The sequence below is a fragment of the Macrotis lagotis genome, chromosome 5 (genome assembly GCF_037893015.1).
Source record: "Macrotis lagotis isolate mMagLag1 chromosome 5, bilby.v1.9.chrom.fasta, whole genome shotgun sequence".
Lineage (NCBI taxonomy): Eukaryota > Metazoa > Chordata > Mammalia > Peramelemorphia > Peramelidae > Macrotis > Macrotis lagotis.
The window spans coordinates 215,496,283-215,521,052 of record NC_133662.1 but is presented as its reverse complement, the minus strand read 5'-3'; the positions used below and the strand labels follow the sequence as shown (position 1 = coordinate 215,521,052).

The window sequence follows — 24,770 nt, the reverse complement described above, 5'->3', positions numbered from 1 at the left end:
GTCCTATTTTGGTAAGTTTAAGATGTCTACTGGCTAGTACAAGATGTAAGACAAAGGGAAATAGGAGATTGGAGGTCAGCAGAGAAATTGGTACAGGATAGGTAGATTTAAGAATCATCAGCAAGGAGATGGTAATTAGATCCATTAAAAGGGAAGGAGTCAGAGAAAGGTCTCACTGTAAGGAATTTTTTTTTCTCACATTTTGCTCCTTGCATTTTGTTTTGCCCCCAGGGCTAAACAATTTGAATTCCCTTCTAGCTAGCTAAGTGGCTCAATAGAGTGTTGGACCTGGAGTCAGACAAACTTCAGTTCAAATCCAACCATCAATATTAATGATGTTGAAGTCATTTAGCATTTATTTGTTTCCTCAGACTGCATCACCTTAGACTGAACCTTCCTATCTTCCCCATAAATGGATCAATGTATTCCATGCAATTATATTTAGAATAGGAAGGTGAATAAAGAAAAAAGTAGAACATAGAGTAGAATGGGTGATGTACTGTAATCAGTTGCAAGGGGTAAACAATGAAGATAACCAACCCTTGTAACTGGACAAGAAAGGCAATAGAAGGGAGAGAGATTGGGACTAGGGGAAAGTGGAGGGCAGGTTTCAAATCAAAGGGGAAGAAGCTTCCTTGGAAGAGTTTTCCAATGATACTGAAAGATAAGGACCTTATAATGCATCTGTCTGGTCAAGGGGAATAGATATATAAAGAGACCACTTCCTCTGAGAGTGTGTTATATCTCTTTGGATAATTATCCTGCCTCAGGAGAAGGGAAATTGGAGCTATTGGGGGCAACAGGCATGCATAAGAGTGAGAGGACATGGACCCAGAGAGTAGACCACCTAGCATCAACTAGTAAGGAGAATGATCATGAGCAGGCCAGGAGCTAAAACTGATCCACATAATTTGTGATACAGAATTTCTGCTATGGGATGATGCTTTTATCATTACTTTCTACTTTGAGTGAAAAAGAACAGAAAAGGGGGACAATGGAATAAGATCTACAAAGACAAAACTTCAAAAAGTAGCTCAGATTTGGTACTTCAGAAACTTTAATGAATAACACAAAAATTAAAAAAACAGTCTATGAATCAAAGAATAAAAGTTCAGAATAGAGAAGAAAATGAAGATACAAGGTTAAAATCTTTTTTTGGAAAAAAGGTGCTGAAAAGTAAAACTAACAAAAGGCGAGGAGGGGAGATTTTGAACTAATCACTAACAGGAGAAAGGGGGGGGGGCAAGAACGAATTATATAAAGAATGATACCAATAAGTAAATCCACAAAACATGCAAAGGCTTAACAAAAGGGAAGAGTATGGTGACCATTGTAGAAGAGAGACTATGGGAATAGGATTGCATCAAAGTAGATTAAAACTAATCTGAGAGACAAAATGATGCTTTAAAAGGAAAAGAACCAAAAAAAGCTGACTTAAAAAACAAAAATAAACGTAAGCAATGGTACAGACAAAAATGGAGGAAAACAAACTAAACTCATAACTCGTGTGAATGTATCCAACAAGTCAGTAAAAGGAAAAAAAGTAACACTGAATAAAAAAAACCCCACAATCTGTTGGTTACAAGAAACACATCTTAAAAACAAAGACATATGTAGAATTAAAAAAGTTGGAACAAAATTGATTATACAGTACATACATCAAAAAAGCAGCAATCATACTTTAAAACAAAGCAAAATAAAAATTTATTACACATATATATGTATACATAAAAATTAATGTTTAAAGAAACCATAGCCAATATCAGTATTAAAAATATGATCTAAACCATCTAAGTTCCTAAAAGCATTGACTAAATTGTGAGAAGTGACTTAAGACAACGAACCTTAGGCCACTGACATAGTTTTCTTTCATGAGAACAAAACAGCTAGGACTTGAAGGGTTGGAGCTCCTCCCTCTGGTTTATGGCCACAGACCAAGGACATGGGAAACTGGGCTCAGTTTGAATTTCAATGCTTTATCATGGTTGAATAATCCTTCCCCAATTATGAATATATTTTCCTTCAGCATTGTCTAATTTCTAAAGAATAAGGGGATTTGCCTGTCAGACTTTATGACAGCTTTAAAGGCCATAGGAATTTGTATTCTAGAGGTAATAACTGAGGAGACAAGATCCAGAAAAAACAAAATAGAATTGTATGAACATTAGTCCATAAGTGTAGTTAATAACTACATTGTGATGGTATTATACTAAATGTGCTGTAGGGGTTGAGAGAATAAGGAAATCCTCTTTCTGATAATTAGGAAAAGCTAATTTGAGTTAGGTCTTGAACAGCAGATAGGATTTAAATGAAGAGAGGGAAGTAGATGAAAGAGGAATAAAAGCAATTACACTAAAGAGGAAAAGCATGACCAAACTCAGGGAGTTTTTGCTTTTGGTCGAGCTCTGACTCAGTGGTTTATGCTTCATCTGAAGTAAAAATGGCAGGGATAGCAATCAATCTCAGATAAAGCAAAAGCAGAACTAGACTTAACTAAAAGATAATAGGTAAATTATAATTTACTAAAAGGGAAATGAATCAAAATTTTAAAATGAGTCATTCCTCAATTGTTAAATGGTCAAAGAATATGAACAGGTTGATTTCAGAAGAAATTGGGGCACAGGTGGCACAGTGGCTAGAGCACCGGCCCTGGACATATATAAGGAGATTACTTCCTCTGAGAGAGTTTTATCTCTTTGGATAATATCCTGCCTCAGGAAAAGGGAAATTGGAGCTATTGGGGGCAATAGCTTAGACACCTAATAATTACCTAGCTGTGTGACCTTGGGCAAGTCACTTAACCCCATTGCTTTGCAAAAAGGAAAAAGGGAAAAAAAGCATAGGTATCTATAGACATTTGAAAAAATGCTTTAAATCACTATTGATTAGAGAAATGTAAATAACTGATGTACCACCTATCAGAAACGACAAGATATCGAAGGAATGGGAGAAAATAAGCACTGTTGGTAGAGAAAATAATGTATTGTTGGTAGAGTCATGAACTGATTCAACCTTTCTGGAGGCTAATTTAGAACTATGTCCCAAAGGCTACAAAACTGCCTATCTTTTGAGTGAGCAAAGCCACTACTAGATCTATGTCTCTAAGAGATCAAAGAGAAGGACCTCTATGTACAAAAATGTTTATAGTAGCTCTTTTTGTGGTGGCAAAGAAATCAAGGAGATGTTCAAGAATTGGGGAATGGCTTAACAAATTGGGCTGTGCTTGAGTTGAAGATCTATTGTACTATAAGAAATGCTCAGGGAATGGTTTAAAAAAAAACAAAAATGGGAAGATGTATAACTTGCAAAATGGAGTGAGAACTAGGAGATCATCATGCCGGGAAATAATATTGTTCAATGATCAACTGTAAAAAATTTGGCAGCCAGATGGAGCAGAGGGTGAAGTACAGGTCTTGAAGTCAGAAGCACTTGAGTTCAAATCCCATCTAAGACAGTAGTTGTGTGACCTTGGGTGAGTTACTTAAACTTGATTGCTTCATATTTAGTGCTATCTCCAGTCATCCTGATTTATATCTGGTCACTGAATCCAGAGGGTTCGGAGGAGAAAGTGAGACTGGTGATTTAGCACAGCGGCCCCTCACTCAAATTCTGTTCACCTGCTTGTCCTGGCATCACCTCCCTGATATTATGGTCTTCTTTGAGAACAAAGGACAAACATCATTGTGCTGTGAAGATAGAAACCCCAAGGTTTGGCAGGTTATGAAGGATGATGCAGAGTCCAAAACTTTGAACATGGGAGACAGGAATGATGGTAATAGTAAGAAAAATAGCAAGTTTAGCAAAAATAATGATTTCAGTCTTGGGCATACTGGGTTTAAGATGTCTATGGGACATCCCTTTTGAAATGTTAGACTCTTAGTGGATTAATTGGAAGCTGAACAGGTAGCTGAAACATCTACATAGAGATGACAAGACTATGGGAGTTGGTGAGGTTACTTAAAGAATATAGAGCAGAACAAGGATTCTTACCTAATTTTGTGTCATGAACTTTTTTGGCAATTTGATGAAAACTATGAGACCTTTTCACAATGTTTTTGTTAAGTTTCTTAGAAGTTAATAAAAATTAAAATATAATTTTCTCATTTAAATTCATGGTCTCCTTGAAATCTCTGTGGTTCTCAGATTAAGAACCTCTGATATCCAGGGAGAAGAGGGACTTAGGACAGAACCTTGAAAACAACCAGTTAGGGGATCTATGATGTACCAGCAAAGACTGAATGGATAGATAGGTAGGAGAATCAGGAGGAAGAAATGGAATCAAAACCCAGAAAGAATATCCTTGAGGAAAGGGTGGTCACCACTGTCAAATGCAGCATTGAGAAAGATGAAGACTAAGACAAGATGATCAGATTTACCAATTCCAAGAGGTCTCATAATTTCCTCTTGGTCTTATCAGTCCCCCAAGTCTGTTAGCCAAAGCTGGAGTTCTTGGTAAACCATGATAGCTAGTGACTGTACCTGGGATTTGATCTCAGGTCATTCTGACTCCAAGTCCAGTGCTCTTCCCATTATACCATTCTGCCTTAATTAAAGGTGAATTTTTAAGGTAATGGGGTTAAGTGACTTGCCCAAGGTCACACAGCTAGGCAATTAAGTGTCTGATGCTGTATTTGAACTCAGGTCCTCCTGACTCCAGGGCCGGCTCCACCTAGCTGCCTGTTCCTTAAAAAAAAAATCAAAAGCCCCTATATCAATCCTAAATGACCTAACAAATATGACCAGAACAAATTACCCCGACACCAAAAGCACTTATAAAGTGATTCCAGCATCCCCTTCCCTTGAACTTTGTGATTGGATCAAAGATTCAGAGCTGGAAAGGACCTAGTCCGATCCCCTCATTTTTTTTTTTAAATTTCAGGCAGGATTCCATAAAGACTAAATGGTTTGTTAACACCAAAATGAAGTGACCATTACAAGCAAATGTGATTTAATAAGAAAGCCACCCTAACTTCATTTCCTCTACAGGGCTACTAAATGGTTCATCAGAATAATGCAATACAACTGATTTTCACCAAGATAAATGACAAAGACTCTCAACTAAATTTGTATTAAATGCCTACTCATATTAGGCCTAGGAGTTACAAAGAAAAAAATGAATTGGTCTGTGCCTTCTACTGAAGGGAAACAACAAGCAAATAGGTACAAAGTAACTTCAGGCAGGACAGGGAAGGAAAAGCATTTGCAACTGGGAAAGAAAAGGCTTCCTACAGGAGATGACTCTTGAGCTTGGAGGAAGCTAGTCAACTCAAGAGTTGAACTGGGTGGGTCAAGGGACCAGGACAGGAGACAGAGCATCTTCCATGGGGAAAAGCAATTAGGCAGACCTGGTAGGAACGTAAGCTGATGAGATGAATTGGCTTGGATAGGGTAGCTGGAGTCAGCTCAGAAAGGCTTTGAATACCAAACAGGCTAATACAAAATATGCATCTTATCCTTGAAGCACATGGTGTAGTAGAAATAAGGACTCAGGGGTCACATTCAGTTCTGCCACTTCATGACTAGGCAAAAAAGCAAAACTAATGGATTATTTAAACTTTGAGGTTTTTCCTCAGATAGTCTTATAAGAAACAAACTTTCTTAACTTGGGGAGTTATAAAGTAAAAGGCAGAATATATCCAAAGAGACATCCCTGGTGAATAAGTTATTTATCAGGAAATTTACTTTTTAGTATTAATTATGGATCACCATAATTAGCTTAGGAGCTCAATTCAAGTAAAAATGAAGTCATGGTGGTTGCTGAAATACTAAGTCCCATGAAATGAGGGGAATTGGAAATTATGGAGTATATTTTACTATATCCTTTTTTTTTTAAAGGTTTTTGCAAGGCAAATGGGGTTAAGTGACTTGCCCATGGCCACACAGCTAGGTAATTATTAAGTGTCTGAGACCGGATTTGAACTCAGGTACTCCTAACTCCAAGGCCGGTGCTTTATCCACTGTGCCACCTAGCCGCCCTGTTACTATATCCTTTTAAGAATGACCATAAAGTTTAATGACTCAATAGCATAATCACAGCACTTTATCTTAATGTGATTTACTTATTTAACACACCAAACTATATTCTTGGGGTGATTATAATGTAAGTCAATGGAGACACAACAAATTTCTTTTGTAGTTTGTGATGTCATTTGAAAACTTCTGGTAGTGTTCTAAACTTCCTTAAAGTTTTTCAATGAAGTAGTTGGGTTGGAAGGAGACCTTTCAATAAAATAACAATAACTCTCCTATTTCCAGACCTCAAACCTCTAAGAAAGGTGTAGGCTCAGTTTTAGGAGGAATGGCAATACAATACTCAGAGAAAGATTTTTTTTTTATTGAGGGTCACAAAGTATACAGCTTCTACACTGCTAGTAAAAACTGGGTTTTTTTTTTGCTTCTTAATTATGAATGATGAAATATATAGTTTCACAGAATTGGCTGTGACTGGACTTGTGCCTTCTTTGCTAGCAACTTCAGATCTGCGATGCACTTGGCAATTGTTTCCTTTTCCTATGATAAAGAGAGAGAAATTGGGTCAGCTTTACATGAAATACTCAACATCTACTTAGGCTGGTAGTTAGGTAGATAAGACAGCTCTAAATTCCCTTCTAATTTTGAAATTCTATGACTCTCTGAGACCTACAGGGTCCAACTAACAACTGAACCCTCAACATAGATTCTCCATTGCAGCTTCACAACTAAGGTATAGGATGACTAATTTAACCTGGGAAGGGAAATGAAGATGAAGAGTGGGAAAATAACTTGAGAGCAAATAGCCCTCTGAGTACTGAAAATACTTGTGTCATACTGAAGCGATCACTGGCTCCTGAAACCCTTAGGCATATTCCAACCATTCTTTCTTTTTTGACCCTGCTCCCAAACCCCAGATACTGATGCTTGCTATAAAGCTAATCTCTTCCATGTAAATAGTCGTGGAAATAATTATACTTTATTCCACCTTCTTCCTTATTAAAGCAGGAAGTATATTCCATAGGAATTTTATGAAGTTTTTTGAGTGGTTTTCTTCTGATTATGTCCTTCTCCAGATTAAATGACCAGGGCAACTTCACCTTCTTCATCCTAAAGACCTCTGGCCAGTTCCCTGTTCATCTACAGCTCCCAAGACCTATGTTCATCAGGCATGACAAAAAATCTTATACCTGCTGAGCAGAAATGCTCTTCACCACATGATTCTCCACCCATGAAATCATATGTTCTTGTTCCTTGCGTCGCATCATGTTCTGCTTTGCAATTTGATAGTCCAGGCGATTCTTTACCTCTGTGTACACCTTGTGCAGCCTCTCACGGTAAAAGACTTCTAGTGTCATGGCAATGTTATTCTAAAGAAGGCAAGAAAGCTCAGTTATTGCTAAAGAACAACATTATTGTTCTTAAGATTTGTGCCAGGAGAACATCACGAGCATCATTCTTTCCTATTCTATACAAAAGACAAGAAGTTTTTTTGTAGGTTGCTTTCCTTAATATTTATTGATTGTGGAAATAAATATCTTAACAAATTGGGTGCAACATCAACCACATGTGAAGGGGTAGGTTATCCCTGATATGTTTGAGTAATAAAACAACTCGACAAACAAGGACCTGTGCTCTTGAGAGACTAGGTTTTTTATTTTTAGGTTTTTGCAAGGCAAATGGGGTTAAGTGGCTTGCCCAAGGCCACACAGCTAGGTAATTTTTAAGGCTGGCCAAATATCTCATTTTTGATTTGTTCATGTTCTAAGAACCTGCTTTTGTCACTTGGAGTTATTAGCATATGGCAGAAGTGAATGAAATAATAAATTGAATATAATTATTTCCAAATTACTTAAATTTCAAAATTCTCTTAAAAAAAAGAATTATCAGTTTCTACCTGTCAGACACACCTAGTGAGATTTTGTTTTTCCTCAGTCTAGCAGTGTATTCCCAGAAGGTCCAATTTTCTCATGTGGGAAAAGTGCTTTTCCACTCCTAAATAGACTTACCCTTTGGACATCAAAAAGGTAGTGGCGCTTGGCAACCAAGGCTTGCTGTTGCTTTTCCATGTCAATTGCATCTTGTATATTTTTCATGGAATTCTGCTTTAGCCCTTCTGCCTCAGCCAACTGGTCCTGCAATTCAGAGATTTATGAAAAGATTAGTGAAGGGGTCAATGATAATAATAAACACTGATTAACTTTTCTCTTTCAAAGACAGGGCATTTGTGTGCAAAGTGAAGAAAAAATACATGTAACTTGTACACAAGTCAAAGATGAAGAGATAGCATCCCAACATGTGGAAATCAACTTAAAACTAAAAATTAATCAAGAATTTTACTAAATATGGAAAATGACTCCATAAGATCTGACCTGTCATTCAGGTTACAGATATGAATTGCCACTGCTAAGTGATATTAGTAGAAAAGTCTGCAATAATTACATCATTTTCTCACTAAATTGTTCCCGTCAAAATATATATTTAAATCCAAATCCTAATTCCTAATTTCTGTTCAAAAATCAAAATGAGAAAAACCAAATTTCCATTCATACCTCTCTGAGTTTATCAGCAAAAGCTGCTACTGAGGAACCATATTTTTTAACTATATAAATGAGGAGCCCCAATGTTGATATGGCAGCAAATGTGTCAGCAGTAATAACATAGATCTCTTTGGAGAGGAAATACAGGATAAGTCCTGTGCCCAATACATAAGGACCTGAAAGAAAAAAAAACTGAATGAGACTTCATAATGACTGGAGGCTAGGATAACTAGTAAAATTAAAAAAAAATCAATTTACAGTAGTGCATAAAACCCTATCATTCAGAAAATTACAAATCAAGGATACATAATAAACATTGTTGTCAAAGTAATTTCTTAACAGTTTCAAAACTGTTTATGGGTTTATGTGAAATCTAGACATGCCTATTTTTATTTTGTACTTTATTTTTATAGTACCTTGGCACTAAAAATACCTGAAAAAGGTATCATGATCCTGCCAGAGGGGGTTGCAGTAGTGCAAATCTTCTATACTTAGGTAATAGTCACTTCTCTAGCTTGAGAGGACTTTCCAGAAACGTTGCTGTCTATTGATTTATTTTAAGCTACTCATTTCGGCAATTAGACACTAAACAGTTTCTTAACTTCTACATGTTTTATTTCCCTAAATGTCTAGTAAACTTTGACTTTATTGACTATTCATCAAAGAAGTTATCGTGCACATGGTATATCCTTAAATACTTCACTGGATGAAGAAATAATGCCAGACTTTACAAAGTCCAGGAATATTTAGTTTCCAGATGTCAGTAGTCACAGCACCAAGTTTTGGTTAGAGTAAGTCAAGAATAAACAGGTTACAATCTTTAAAGGAGGATATAAATTAGAAAGGACCCGATTTTTGTTTCTGGTTTATCCAATGAAAAGGCAGAAATGACACCAAGCCATAAACCCAAAATTATTGCCATTGCAAACATCACACTGAAACATTTCTGCAGGAAAGATTGCTTACCTGTAACTCCAGTTTTAGGATACATAAACTCAAAGAATTCCTCAGGAATCAACCCATGACGAACTTTCCCTCCATGCTCAGGAAGAGGAGGCAAAGGAGCCAGACGGGGAGAAGCTGTGTGAAAAATTCTGGTTGCTTGGAGCACCCTGCAAAGAGAAAAACTGAATTGTTTTCCAGATCTTTTATGTAATGTGAATTTGTCTGCAGACATGGGGAAGGGAAGGAATAAGGTAGAGGTAGGGACAGAGGATTCAAGGACATGAGAGGCTGGAGATAGAGTGAGAACAGAAGGAACACTTAGATTGGGGTCAGTCATGGGGAGTGGGCCACAACTGAGAGGAAGAACCTCTGGGGGGCAGAAATATAGGGAACTGGACAAGAATACACTCTACTGTGATACATGAGCATAGACTGACAGAAGACAGACACACACTGGGTAGAATGGGGCAAAGTCTTCTCTATCCATTTCTTTGTCTTAAGTCAAGCCACTACCTCTCCCCCACCCTGTGTTGATAGAAGTGTCCACATGTCTATTTTTTTCTTTTTAGGGAGGAGGGATGGAAAGCCATGGAGTTCAGAACTGAGGGCAAGGGGGGGGCAGGAAATGAAGAGAATACAGTCAAGTTAAAATAGATGTTTTAATGTCAAATGTGCTTAATGTAAATTTTATACAAAGCAAGTAGTGTGTTTTTAAATGACAAATAACAAGATACATGAAACATCAGTAGATATCAAAAAGGAGGGGCTGACTTGGTTAGTTTCCCAACAGACAGAACTGACAGTACTGGATGGGCCACAGATCTGCCCTCTAGTCCAGTCAACTAAATATATCTCTCGAGGGGCGGAGCCAAGATGGCCATAAGAAGGGATGAGTCTTAGGAGTTCTCTGATAAAATTCATCAGCTAAGGACTCTAACTAAACTTTCCAGAGACAGAACCCACAAAGGGACCCAGTGAGGCAGTTCTCCTACTCAAGGTAACTGGGAAAAGAGCAGAAACACTGCTCCCAGGGACTGGAGAGGCGGCCCGCCAGAGTCAAAGAACCTCAGCCTCCCGGAGGCAGCCCCAGGGCGCTGGGAGTCTCAGCTCACAGCAGCAGGGGAGTCTCCTGAGCTGCACACCCGGGAGCACTGGGCACAAAGTGGGGGAACAGCGGGGGACCTCTGCCAGAGCCAGCCTAGCCCTCAGGGCACACAGCAAGCAGCTTGGTCTTTCCCTAGCTGATCCAGGAAACAGAAGCAGGTGGAGCCCATAAGCAGGAGGCCCCAGGGCATGAGCCCATTGAGCTGAGGGAGGGGAGTGAAGAGAGACTGCGGGAGCTCTGTCCTCTGCCCCAGGAACAGGACTCTGGGGCTCTGACCACATTCAGATCCTGATCACAGTCTAGGCCCCCCCCCAGCCCCGTGGCATAGGGGGGCGCTTATGGTCATTCACAGACCAGGAGGGAGGACAGAGCAGCACACACTGAGACCCTTGTGGGAGTGTCCCCAAAGCTCAAGAAACACCCCAAACCAGGCCCAGGATGGGAAAATAAGCAAGCAGAGAAACGAAAAGAAGACTATTGAGAAATATTTTGCAAATGAGCCCAAGGACCAAAATACTCAGTCTGAAGATGAGGAAGCACAAGCTCCTGCATCTAAAGACTCCAAGAAAAACAGAAATTGGGCTCAGGCTATGATAGAGCTCAAAAAAGACTTTGAAAATCAAATGAGAAAGTTGGAAGAAAAACTGGGAAAAGAAAGGAGAGAGATGCAGGAAAAACATGAAAATGAAGTCAGCAGCTTAGTCAAGGAAATCCAAAAAAAATGCTGAAGAAAATAGCATGCTAAAAACCAGCTTAGGTCAAATGGATAAAACAGTTCAAAAAGTTATTGAGGAGAAGAATGCTTTAAAAAGCAAAATTGGCCAGATGGAAAAAGAGATAAGAAAACTCTCTGAGGAGAACAAATCCTTCAGACATAGAATTCAGGGAGATTGATGAATTTACCAGAAATCAGGAATCAATACTTCAAAACCAAAAAAATGAAAAATTATAAGAAAATGTGAAATATCTCATTGAAAAAACAACTGATATGGAAAACAGACTTAGGAAAGATAATTTAAAAATTACTGGAATACCTGAAAATCATGATCAGGAAAAGAGCCTTGACATCATTTTCAAAGAATTACTACAGGAAAATTGCCCTGATATTCTAGAAGCAGAGGGCAAAATAGAAATGGAGAGAATCCACCAATCCCCCAGAGAAAGAGATCCCAAAAAACCAACCCCTAGGAATATTATAGCCAAGTTCCAGAACTCCCAAGTCAAAGAGAAAATATTACAAGCAGCCAGAAGGACACAGTTCAAATATCGTGGAGCTGAAGTCAGGATCACACAGGACTTAGCAGCAGCTACATTGGAAGCTCGTAGGGCTTGGAATACAATATACCGGAAGGCAAGAGAGCTTAGAATGCAGCCAAGAATGAATTACCCAGCAAGACTGAATGTCCTCTTCCAGGGAAAAAGATGGACTTTCAATGAACCAGGGGAATTTCAAATGTTCCTGTTGGAATGGCCAGAGCTGAACAGAAGGTTTGATCTTCAGATACAGGACTCAGGTGAGCATAGAGATTGGAGAAGGGGAAAATATGAGGGACTTAATGAGGATGAACTGCATATATTCCTGCATAGAAAAATGACACTGATAATACTCATATGAACCTTCTCAGTTAATAGAGCAGGTAGAGAGAGCTTTTATAGTTGAAGCACAGGAGAAAGCTGAATTCGAAGATAAAATATGGTGTAAAAATGGAGTCGATAGAAAAAAAGGGAAATGGAATGGGAGAAAGAAAAAGGAGAAAGGGAATAGGCCAAGATATTTCACATAAGATTTTTTTTTATTACAATGAGCTATTGCAATGATATGGAAGGGGGGGGCAAGGGGGAATGAGGGAACCTTTGCTCTCGTCAGAGGTGGCTAGGAGAGGAAACAGCATATATACTCAATGGGGTACAGACATCTGGAGTAAGAAGGAGGGGGCAGCAGGGGGAAGGGGTGGGGATGTGAATAAAGGAGGAGAGGATGGACCATGGGGGGAAAGTGGCCAGATATAACACATTTTCTTTCTTACTTCTTGCAAGGGGCTGGGATTGGATGGCCTGCCCAGGACCATAGGGCCAGGTGGATTCTGGGCCTAAGGGGTGGTATGGGGGCTCAGGGCTTCTTGGCCCCAGGACCAGGGATCTGTCTGCTGTGCCACTCAGCGACCCTACAGCAGAGTCATAGTGAAAGGAGAGAGAAAATAGAGTACATGGTAGTGGAGAAATAAGAAAGGAGGGAGTTGCGATCAGCAATGGCAATGTTGGAAAAATATGGAAATAACTTTTGTGATGGACTTATCATAAAGAATGAGATCCACCCAGGACAGAGTTGTTGGTGTTGGAACAAAGACTCAAGCACATTTTTTGTTATGATTATTTGGGGGAGGGTGCAGGGCAAGTAGGGCTGGATGGTCTGCCTGGGGCCACATAGCGGGGTGATCTTTGGGTGTCTGGGGCCGGATTTGGACCGAGGTGCTCCTGGCTCAAGGGCCAATGCTCTGTCTGCCACCCAGCCACCCCTACTATTATTACTATTTTATTTTATTTTGGGTCTTTTTTTTTGTTTTTTGCAGGGCAGTGGGGATCGGGTGGCTTGCATGTCACATGGCTGGGTGATTGTTGGGTTTAAGAGGCTGGATATGGACTTGGGTGCTTGTGGCTCCAGGGCTGGTACTTCGTCCATTGCGCCACCTGACCATACCTACAATTATTACTATTATTATTTTTTTATTTTATTTTTTTCTCTCCCATTTACTTTTTTCACCCAAACAAGTCTATCTATATTCATGGGGGAGGAGGGGTATTTTGTTTACTTGTAAACAAGAATATTTTATTAATGTAAAAAAACATTTGCACAAAATGAGAATAAAAGATAAATTTAAAAGAAAAAAAAGAAATAATGGACAATGTAAAGACTGATGGATTGCTTTCTGTGGGGGGTGGGGGGAGGGAAGTAAAATTAGGGAGGGGAAAATATATCTCTCTTCCTGAGGTTAACCAATCTGACTTGCTTAACAACTTTCAATATCTTGATAGCCTTCTGTGAACACATCCTACAACAGAAGTCTGTTTTCTTTCTAGACAGTCTAAATTCCATGTCTAATTGTTCTTTATGTTAAATGAAAATCTGGTTTCTACCATCTTCTACCCACTGGTCCTAGTTCTCTCCTTTGAATTCTAGAACAAAATCTCTCCTAGAAAGTTCCTACAGAAGAGAATTATCCTAATCTTCCTATGCAACTTTCCCCTTTGCTAAATTACTTTTTTGGGGGGCAATGTAATGGGGTTAAATGACTTGCCCAGGGTCACATAACTAGGTAACTGTTAAGTGTCTAAGACCACATTTGAACTCAGATCCTCCTGACTCCAGGGTCAGTGCTCTACCCATTGTGCCACTTAGCTGCCCTGCTAAATTACTTTTTATGTATATCTATGTCTCTCTCATTCTGAATTCAGCATCACCTTTTCAAAATAAGTGCTGGGCTTCTTTACATTTATATTTGTTAAATTTGCAGACTATCTGAATTTTTCTGAAACAATACCCTGTCATCCTAAATGTTCTATTCACCATGGGTTTTTGAAACATACCCGAATGCAATTTAAGTGCTCTTAGGAGTGTGTGGGTTTATACGATATAAGCAGCTATGTCAGGACAATACAAGGAATGCAGATCTCTCCTCATACTTTCATGTCAGAACTTGCATAGATCCTCTTCCTAATTCCCTCTCTTCTTCAGAACCACTAGGCTGGGAAGAATCAAGGGTTTGCAGGCAGGCAGAATGCCCCTCTTCCCAAGGTATTCCTGGATTGCCCTTTCGCTGTGACCTTGGGTAGTTTCTCCTGGAATATGATTTCAAAGATGGGATGGATTGATTAACGTTTGTCCTTTGGTCTCAAAGAAGACCATGACATCAGGTGGGTGAGGCCATTACAGGCAGGTGATTTCGATTTGAGGAAAGGGAAATAATTGTTATTTACATTCACTGTAAAGCTATGGAGGCCTGAATAATGACCAAGTGGGTTTAGCTGGAGATCCATGTTTGGTCAGGCTCAGAGAGGGGTAGGTAAAGGATGGAGGCACCTCAGTTGTACATCCAAAAGAGCAGTAGTATTTTTAAACTTTCAACTGAATGAAGACTGCCCTAGATGCAGAATGAGAGAAGCCAAAAAGTGAGAGTGACCTCTCTTAGCCTCCTGATCAGCTGTTAAAAAGTCTATAGGAGAGGGCGACTAGGTGGCACAGTGGATAGAGCACTGGCCCTGGAGTCAGGAGTACCCGAGTTCAAATCTGGCCTCAGACACTTGATAATTACTTAGCTGTGTGGCCTTGGGCAAGCCACAACCCCATTTGCCTTGCAAAACCCCCCCCCCAAAACTAAAAAAACTTAAAAAAATTAGGAATTAGAACTCTATCCTAATATGTGAGGGTAGAATAGTAAATTTTTTTTTAGTTTATATTTTTAGTTACTTTCAATAATGTTTTCTCCTGTGGGAATGATCTACAGTTAGTTATCTACCAGTTGATTTAGTAAGTATTCCTTGTATGTCATTCATTTACGGTATTAAGAAAAAGTTAAATAGACCAGACATTTGTTCAGTGTTTTAAAGGGTTAGAAAATCTTAGTATTTGAACTAGACAAGGTTTTTAAGGAGGTACTGCAGATGTGTGTTCTCTAATGGACATAACTAGTAAGAGTGGAAGTTGAAGGTATATGCTCACTGGCTTGTCCAAATTCATAGAGCTTCTATATATATCAACCTGAGACTAGACAGATCTCTCTAGACTCCACACCGATGCTGCTCTAGGCTCGGGCAGGTCCTGTTTTGTCTTTAAGCTGCCCTGGGAAGAAAGAAACGGGAAGCTACTGGCAGGACAGGGCCAAGGTCAAGAGTCCCAGGGCACACCTACTGCAGGCACCTTTCCGAGGGACAAGACGTATTTACCCATTCTCTCCCGGCGTAACGGTCCACGGAGCCCCCTGACTAAGACCAACAGAACCATTCTTCAGTCTTGTCAATCTTTTCATTTTGACAAAATGTTATCGCTCTGACCGAAAACAAGGCGCAAAATACCCAGAACGCTCCTTTTAATCCAACATTTAACAAGCCTCCCTGTTCAGAAAAGCCAACAAGCGGGGCAGCTAGGTGGCGCAGTGGAGAGAGCACCGGTCCCTGAGTTCAAATCCGGCCTCAGACACTTAATGCTGACCCGGCCGTGTGGCCTTGGGCAAGTCGCTTACCCCCATAAAAACGTTAGCCAGGGCGTCCCAAAGTGCCCGCTTTTAGCAGGGATTTTGCATCTGGTGGTCATTCGCAACAACCAAGGGAGGGGCAGCCCGAGTCCGGCGGGCTGCCGCGGCCACCTCCAGCCCGCGGCAGCACGGGAAGCCCGGAGCCCCGGCCCCCGCGGGGGGCGCCCGTCGGCGGTACTTACCCCGGAGCCAGCGGGGCCGCGTTCCTGAGCGCCGGAGCTGCGGGGACACAGAGCTCGGGTCAGCGGGGGTCAGCGGGGGTCGCGGGCCCAGCCCCCCGCCCGTGCCCTCCCCGCGCCCCCCCCCCCCGCGATGACCCCGCGCCCCCGGGGGCTCCTCACCCGCGGCGCCGGCGGCGCGCAGGGCCAGGCGGGACAGCATGTCGCACGAGGGTCCGCTCCGCAGCCTCCGCGTCCCTGTGACCCGGCGGGGAGACGTCCTCAGCGGCCGCACTAAGATGGCGGAGGGGAAGCCTCGCGAGAGCGGCGGGGCGGCCGCGTCCAATCGCCGCTCTTCTCGCGCCGGCTCCGACGTCGCGAGAACCCGAGAGAAGCCGGGGCGGCGGGGGGCGGGGCGGGAAGACGCCGCTCCTCCGCCCGCAGCTAACGGACGGCGCGGCGGCCGGGGCGGCGACTCTCGCGAGAAGAGGCGCCGCGGGCCCCGGCGCGCCGAGGGGCGGGGAGCGGGCGCGGGCACCACGTGGGGAGCGGAGCCCGGGAGCGGGGAGCCGGAGCCTGGGCCATGCGGAACGAGTCGCAGTCGGAGTTGCAGTCGCAGCTGCAGCCGGAGCCGGAGCCGGAGCCGGAGCCGCAGCTGGAGCCCCAGCTGGAGCCGGAGCTGGAGCCGGAGCCGCAGCCGCAGCCGCCGCCGCCGGAGCCCGAGCCGGCCGCCGACGCGCAGCCCCGCGCGCCGCCCGCCGCCCCGGAATGGAGCCTGCCGCCCAACGCGCCCGCCTCCATGGAGCGGCAGCTGGAGGCGGCGCGCTACCGCTCGGGTGGGTGAGCGGCCCCGCCCCGCGGCCCGGCCCGGCCCGGCCCGGCCCGCGCTCACCGCGCCCTCCTCTCCCCGCAGACGGCTCCCTGCTGCTGGGCGCCTCCAGCCTGAGCGGCCGCAGCTGGGCCGGCTCCCTCTGGCTGTTCAAGGACCCCAAGACGGCCCCCAACGAAGGCTTCTGCTCGGCCGGAGTCCAGATCGAAGCGGGGCTGAGCGACCTGGCCTGGGTGGGGGAGCGGGGCATCCTCGTGGCCTCCGACTCGGGTGAGCGCCCCGGGGCCCGGCCGGCCTGGCAGCCAGGCCCGGGGGGTGGGCCCGTGCCCGCGCCCGTGCCCGCAGGCGCGGCGCCCAGGAGCCATCTTCCCCGGCCTTGCGCACCGCCACGCCCGCCGCCCCCAGAGCCCTTCCCCTGCACGCTGTAGTCCTTCCCTCGGGCCCCTTCCTGCCCAGCACCCCTGGGAAAGGCCCCCTGGCATAAACCCGTAGGGCGAGGGGCGGCTGCCATCCTGCAGTTGCCCTTTGTTGATAGCCAGGAGGAGCTAAAGGAGGGAGGGTCCCCCGAATAAAGGTGGCCCCCGCGTCCTGCAGGCGCCGTGGAACTCTGGGAGCTGGATGAGGGTGAGACCCTCATCGTCAACAAGTTCTGCAAGTACGAGCACGATGACATAGTGACCAGCGTTGACGTCCTGCTCCCCGGCACACAGGCCATCAGCGGCAGCAAAGACTTCAGGTGAGTGCCTCCTCCTCTCACCTCCCGCCCTCGGCTCCTTTTGGCGTAACCTTAGTTCCTTCGTTAAAAGAAACTGGGTAAAAATTAAGATATTCAGAGCACGAGGACACCTTCAAAACAGCAGGCTGGCCCTCCTAACCGACTTTAGCTGAGCGGTTCAGGTAAGGAAGGGAGTAAAGGAGAAACCTTGAATTTTTTTAACTTGTATTTTTCTGCCTATACTTGAAAATGTGCTTTTTTATAACGTTCCACTTAGGAACGTACGTAGGGTTGTTCTTTTTTTTTCCCCCCTTCCCCCTTTAGTGTCAAAGTTTGGGACCTTGCTGAAGAGAAATTGCTGAACTCCTATAGAGGTGAGTGTTGCCTTCCCTCACCACTTCCATCTTTGCCATTTTGCTTCTTTGAGTTTCTGGATTGGATGTTTCATGCTAAAAGCTACATATGTATTAATGAGTAAGGCCCCGTTAGAATCTGCAGGGTCATTAGAAGATCACTTATTCATCCTCCCGCTCTAAGGAGAGCATGTTTTCTCTGTTTTCCGCCTCTGCAGCATGCTTCTGGTGCCCTTCACATCCTAAAAACTTGGAAGTCTTATGTTGTTCTGTTTTCCTTCAGGAGAAGCAGTTGAGGATCTTAGACCTAGAGTTGGAAAGGATCTCTTGAGGCCATATGACCTAACCTTTACTTTAGAAAGGGGAAAATTCAGACCCAAATTCCTCTAGTAAGAAGGGCCCGACGTGGGGTTGGAGCCCACATCCCCTTGACTGGAGCACCAGGGCTGCCTCTTTCCCCAACTGATGGGCAGCTTTCCTGCCTTAATTAAGGGCTGTGATTCATCTCGTCCTTTCATTTCTACAAATTCGTCCTGGGGATGAGAACTCTCATGCCAGTATCTCATCTGCCTCTTTAAGCACAATAATTGAGATTCACATCTTGAGGCCAAGTGGTTTTTTCCTGCTGGTGTCAGCTTCAGCAAACTGGTCTTGCTTCTTGCCCTGGGTTGTGATGGCCCACCTTCTCTTCACAGCTCACTCTGGCCAAGTCGCCTGCATTGCTGCTTCTCCCCACAAGGTGTCTCAGTTTCTGTCGTGCAGCGAGGTGAGATGACCCTTCCCCTTGCCTCCATTTAAAGGGTTAGCAGACTTGTACAGCTTGAGCCTAAAATGGTCATCTTAGGAATTGGGAACTAGGAGAGGCCCTTCTTTTACCATCAGAAAAACTGAGAGCCAGGAAGGAGAACATGGGCAGTCACACAGGTGTAGTGTCAGAGCTAGGCAATGAACTTGGGGCCTTTTCTAAAACCAATGTTCTGTTACACCAAGCTGATCATGAAGCATTTTATTCTTTTATTACTTCTAGGACGGTAAAATTTTAATGTGGGATATCCGGTGCCCCAAGCCAGCTCAACGTGTTGGTGAGTCTGAATGGTGCAGTTAGAAAAGACCCGATGACTTTGACTGTTAAAACTGTTTTTTTGTATATTTAAGTACATTAGAACTTAAAGTGCAGAAATCATTATCAATTTGAGGACTATATAAAAATTGCTATAATTTTCTGAGAGATTTCTTTTAAACCGGGTGGCAGGGTCCTGGAAAGGGGGTAATGGCCTGGGTTCCCTTAGGGTAGAGGGGAATGAAAATAACCTATCAATTTACTTCTCTTGGCTAGAAGGATGGGAGCAGAGGACAATGTATCTGTTACTGGGCCCAAGGCTGAAATGTAGAAGGGTAGTCCAGGAGAACAGTTAGGATTTTTCTGCCTCTGGGAATTTTTCAGTTCTGTTGCTTTAAAAAAAATCTTCTATTTTTGTTAATGTTTTGAGTTCTGAGTTGTCTCCTTTTTCTCAATCTTGCATTACAGAACATTTGATTTATATAATACACATATATATGTGTGTGTGTGTGCATATATATATATACACATACATATATACACATACATACATATGGAACTAAATAGCACATACTTTGATTTTTTTAGTTCTTTCTCTGGAGATGGATAGCATTTTCTTTTTTTGTATTTGATTTGGAATAATATTTGACTACTTTAGTCAAATCACAGTTACTCTTTGAATAATGTTGCTGTTACCATATACATAACATTCTTTTGATTCTGCTCATTTCCCTTTGCTTTTCTCACTTTCTCAGACCAAAACATCTCCCATCACCTTCCTACCTCAGTGGCTTGGCATCCTCAGAAGGATAAGATTTTTGCTTTTGGTAAGAAGTCTTGGTGCTTATTTCTTGAGCACCTCAGGCTCTGGGGTCAGGAGGGAGGTTGGCTGCCCATGATTTTTAATAGAATCTGGTCCTGTAGTGGGAGGCAAGTGTGGGAAGGGTTGGAGCTGAGCTTTGGAGAACACCTTGACTTTTTACCCGCAGCACGCTCTCCTTAATGATTATTTGAGCCCCCTTTTATGTTAGCTGAAATTTGCACTGCCACTCAGAACACCATGGAAGCTTATGACACTCTGGGGCTGTGGAGTGAAAAGTTGATTGGGCGACTAGTTGTATTTGAAATGGGCCACAGGAAACCCATAAAGAGGCACTGTAGAAAATGGGTAATTGAGTATCGATTCTAGGCTAAGAACAGCAGTGAGACCTTTCAGACACATGCTGACTTGTTTCATTTCCTGTAGGTGATGAGAATGGCACCGTCTACCTTGTGGACATCAAGAACCCTGACTCTCTCCTCAGCTCATCTGTGCACTCCCAGAGTGTCACAAAACTGGTGTTCTCACCACACAGGTAGGTACTGGCTCTTTTGCCCTGAGGGCCAGATATGGGTGTTAATGGGGACAAGAACCCTAGGAGGTCCAGTTTCTTGGGTTGGGGATCTCTCCCTAAGGGTGCCTGGGCAGTGTTGCCATCAAGACTGTGCATACAGCTAGTGTTGGACCTGCAGGCCAGGACTTGGGCTCTCTTTCCTGAGCCATCTCCTTGGCCAGCTTTCCTGTGGGTGGTAGCCCAACATCGCTTCCTGGGTGAGTAGAGGAGTGAGGGGTTTTGTCTGGGAGCTACCAGCTTGGCTGTTGTTGGCCTTTCTTCTTTACAGTACTGTCCACCTGGCATCACTTGGTGAAGACTGTTCGGTGGTTGTGCTCGACTCCGAACTTTCAGAGGTGTAAGTATTAAAAAGACTTGTGGACCAGATGCAAGAATTCCTCTTGGACTGGGGGTCATCCAGCGTTACTGCTCAGGCTCTGGGGTCCCATCCTTGGGTGGTTCAGGTGGCAGGACTTTAGTTTTCCCTTTTAAAAACTGTTGTTAGAAGGGCTATCCTCATCACCTATGTGAGATATGAGTAAGAAAGAAGGCCAAACTGCAGCTAGCATTTGCATTGGCAGAGTCTCAGCAAGAGTGTGCTGTGAAGGGCGGCTAGGTGGTGCAGTGGATAGAGCACCGGCCCTGGAGTCAGGAGTACCCGAGTTCAAAGCCAGCCTTGGACACTTAATAATGGCCTAGCTGTGTGACCTTGGGCAAGTCACTTAACCACACTGCCTTGCAAAAAAAAAGTGTGCTGTGAAGAAACAACCACATTAAGGAGCAGCAGGTGGGTATGCCAGCAAGTCCAGTAGGGGAACCCCAGGGAGCATGGGTTCTAGTGCTCACTTGGACACACTGGTTTTGGGACTTTTCCTCTTCTGTAACATGATAAAGTTAGACAGGATAGTCCAAATATAACCAGCTTCGAAATTCTCTGATCCTGTCGTCATTGGGTGTGGTAAGGTGGTAAAATATGATGTCTTCGAATCACATTCCAGACTCATCTGAATTGTGTTTCTCCTTCACGTTAGTCCTTTCTCCTCATGAAAGGCTGTTTTCTCTTTCCTTTCCAGGTTCAGAAGCCGAGATCACAGAGACTTTGTGAGAGATGCTACGTGGTCCCCACACAACCAGTGTCTGCTGACTACTGTGGGCTGGGACCATCAGGTGTTCCACCACGTTATGCCCCCAGATCCTACTAGTCCCAGTTCCTCTTGTGGAAACATCTAGATTGGATTTGAGGTCCAAAAGGCCAAACTCCTACAAATCCATTCCCACCTGCCCCTTGGTTTGTGGGAAGATGAGTCCTCTCTGTAGCAGGTTTGATCTGTTAGAGCTGCTCTTCTTGGAGTCCTATAGGGTCCTAAGGAGACAGCCATTTATTTTTTTAGATTATATTTAAATTTTTAAAAAATGATATTCAGGACCATCTATTCCCACATCTAGTTGCCTCCCCTTGTTTCTCCTTCCCAAAATGTACATAAAGGAGTAGAGAAGTGTCTTTTCATTTCCCTCTGGTGGAGAGGAATTTGCAAAATACTGGGAACCAACTGAGATTTGGGCATCTCTGATGTTCCTCGTGTCCTTTAGGGTTTTTAGTTACTGTGGTTATAGATCTGAGACAAAAATGTGAAACACTGTAAAAACTTATAACCATTAGGTTACCCCGCCCTAGGACATCCTCTTGCTCTTACCTCAGTCACCTGAGGTGTAGTTTCTTTCCTTTAACATGAATCATTTCTTGGCAAGCAGGAAGAGAAAAGAATTGTTTTTCCTAGGCCTTTGGGACCCTCTTCCTAGGGCAGCCCTGGCACCTAAGATTTCTTGCTTGCCCTAATCATAAGAAACTTATTCTAGTGTTTTCTTTTGAATAGATGCCAGAGGGCTGACTGGGCTTGGGTTGGGGTCATCTCTAGGACTTTGAGAGAATGGGAGGTGGGGTAAGACAAAACTGACAGACAAGGGGTAGGGGGGCTTGGGGATCTGCTCCTCTGCAATACCAAACTCTGCTGACTAGGTGGCTTGCTGTAGTTAGGGCCATGTCCCGGATTGCGATTGCATTGCAAAGAACCATCCCAATGGAGAATCTGAGATGACTTCGTGAAATAAAATTCTCTGTTTCGGGGTTTTGGGGTTTGTGTGTGTGTGTGTGTGTGTGTGTGTGTGTGTGTGTGTGTGTGTGTGTGGTGATGATTTTGAAGCTTGTGTGTTTTTGGAGAGGGGTTGTGGGCACACAACCAGTGTTAGTTACTAAGACTACAAAAGGGCACTGGAGAGACAGGAAATTCGAGTTAATTACTTTGCAATCTCACTACAATTTTCATCCCTTGGGTAGTTCAAATCTTGTTAAATTGATAAGATGCCTAGCATCCAGAAATTGAAACGGGACCTCAATAGTCACCTAAGCCCAACCCTTAGCCAAACCAGAATCTTCTGGAAAGGACAAGGCTTACCAGCCTCTGCTTGAGCACTTGGACCTTGACTGGCAATTGATTGGCTTTGATTAAACCTTTCTAGGAAATTGTTATCAATGTTTCTTTGTCCATCTTTAAGGATCAGTAGTTTATTTTAAAAGGTTAAGACATTTTGCACACTAATCTCAAAGGTTATTCTTGTTTTGTATTTTCCCCAAGTGATTAACACAGCTGAGGAATGATTTTTTTTTTAGTCATTTGTTCCCTGGCTTAAACTAATTTCTTTGTTACATTATTTCATGGTTGCTTTCTCTAGTCTTTAAGGCCTGAGGCATGGTCTACTTTTCATTTTCTTTGTATCTCCACTTAGAAGGAATCAAATACTTTTTGGATCGAAATGAGGATAATAAATGAAAGAGGGTGGGGTGGGGGTAATGGAGGGTGGACCTGAATTCAGAGCCACAGCTGAAAACACTGGCTATGTGGCTTGGGGCTAATCTGTTCTATTTGCCTCAGGTTCCTCAAATGTCCAAAGGGGATCAAAGCAATGGGGATCTCTGGGTTGTTGAGGATCAGGCAAGATCTTTGTAAAACTTAGCACAGTACCTGGACAATGGGAGCTAGATCAGTGTTAGCATATTTATGAATCACATGCTCATATAATTACATGTAGGATTATGAATTTGCAGTGAGATATCATGCATGTTAAGGATGTTTTGCAAACTCAACTGCATAGGATTAATTGTGAAAACCAGGGATGAAAAAGCTTTGCTGGAATTTTTGTCATGGGCAAAAGTTTCATAAATGCAGACTCAATCAGCAAGCAGATGTTTACTTAGAACTGACTTAATTTTGCAGACAGTACAAGTGTGTAGGCAGTGTGGTCCTGAATTTGACAACACAAAATTGGTAGAGGTATTTTCACTCAAAAACCAGAGGTCTGCTAATCTTGGTGCTAGATACAAGGAAATAGACCAAATGGACATAAAATGGTTAACGTGATGGAAATGTGGGGTTAGGTGTGATATACAAAGCAGGAAGCAACTGGTGGGTTTTGAAATGGTTAAAGTAAAGCCTCCAAGGAGAGAAGGAAAATGCCATGCTGGGGCAGCTAAGTAGAGCAGTGGATAGAGCACCTACACTGGAGTCAGGAGGACCTGTGTTCAAATGTGGCCTCAGATTTATCATTTGACCATGGGCAAATCACTTAATCTTATTACTTTGCAGATATTTTAAAAAAAACTTCAAGGCCAAAAGGCTGTGGCTGAATCGGGACATTTGGTGGGTACATATGGGGGAACAAAGCCTAAAAATTGATGGGTGTGTGAAGACACCAACCCAGGCAGGGAGGGCCCTAAGAAATGTTGGACTTAATCTTGTGGTACAGTCCTTGTGCTCTGCTGGTTTTGGCCTGGTGAAGCCAGTGGCCCTAAAATGTTTTAAAATGTCAAATACGTAGGATTCCAAGGAAAACCAGTTATGTTTAAATAATGTGGTTTTCTATTTCCAAGTTCTCAAACCTAGGTTATGAACTCCTACCTTAGAAAATGATGGAAATTTCAGACAGCCGGGCAAGTGAAGCGTCCCTCTCAAGATAATACACAGTGACTACTCATTAACTACTGGTGGTGTGGCTGTGGACAAGTCGTTATAGGGTTCAGTTTTCCCATATAAAATGTAAGGGGATCAAGTGATCTGAGAGCCTGGGGCTCTGCAGGAATCCCCTGGGAATTTGGGTGTGGACTGGATGGACTGGTGCTCTTCTAGTCCTTAACTGGGCTGCTTTTTGTTACTTCTTTACCCTTTCAAAGACCTGTACGATCTGTGTTTTTGTCTTCATTTAACAGAAGGAATTGGGTCGCTGAGTTTCCACTGATATTTTTGGTGAGGTACCAGGGTTAAGAGACTTGCCCAAGGTCACACAACTGGTAGGAGTCTGAGCAGATTTGAATTTGGGTCGTCCTGATTCCGTGCCAGGTGCTCCATCCACTGTGCCACCTGGCGGCCCATCATTCACTGGTCTTAGGTAATATGGAAGCGTCTGAACAACATCCTTTAA

General features: G+C 43.3%; 2 protein-coding genes across 3 annotated transcripts; one reads left to right on the top strand and one right to left on the bottom strand.

Moving 5' to 3' along the window:
- Nucleotides 1-6,313: 6,313 nt before the first annotated feature.
- On the bottom strand, nucleotides 6,314-16,272 carry ATP5PB (ATP synthase peripheral stalk-membrane subunit b). Of its 2 annotated transcripts, XM_074188418.1 has the most exons (7): nucleotides 16,151-16,272; nucleotides 15,992-16,028; nucleotides 9,477-9,622; nucleotides 8,523-8,686; nucleotides 7,980-8,105; nucleotides 7,161-7,340; nucleotides 6,314-6,510 (listed from the first exon to the last, which is right to left on the bottom strand). In XM_074188418.1, the coding sequence occupies exons 1-7, from the start codon at nucleotides 16,188-16,190 to the stop codon at nucleotides 6,427-6,429; spliced, it is 777 nt and encodes a 258-aa protein (XP_074044519.1). In that variant the 5' UTR covers nucleotides 16,191-16,272; the 3' UTR covers nucleotides 6,314-6,426. The 2 variants fall into 2 exon arrangements, with proteins under 2 accessions (XP_074044519.1, XP_074044520.1); XM_074188419.1 differs by lacking the exons at nucleotides 15,992-16,028; nucleotides 16,151-16,272 and adding an exon at nucleotides 15,798-15,883.
- A 407-nt stretch (nucleotides 16,273-16,679) lies between these two features.
- WDR77 (WD repeat domain 77) lies at nucleotides 16,680-22,824 on the top strand. Its single transcript, XM_074188417.1, has 10 exons — nucleotides 16,680-16,803; nucleotides 16,881-17,066; nucleotides 17,391-17,532; nucleotides 17,836-17,885; nucleotides 18,560-18,630; nucleotides 18,892-18,946; nucleotides 19,680-19,751; nucleotides 20,171-20,279; nucleotides 20,587-20,655; nucleotides 21,371-22,824. The coding sequence occupies exons 1-10, from the start codon at nucleotides 16,767-16,769 to the stop codon at nucleotides 21,525-21,527; spliced, it is 948 nt and encodes a 315-aa protein (XP_074044518.1). The 5' UTR covers nucleotides 16,680-16,766; the 3' UTR covers nucleotides 21,528-22,824.
- The last annotated feature ends 1,946 nt before the right edge of the window (nucleotides 22,825-24,770 follow it).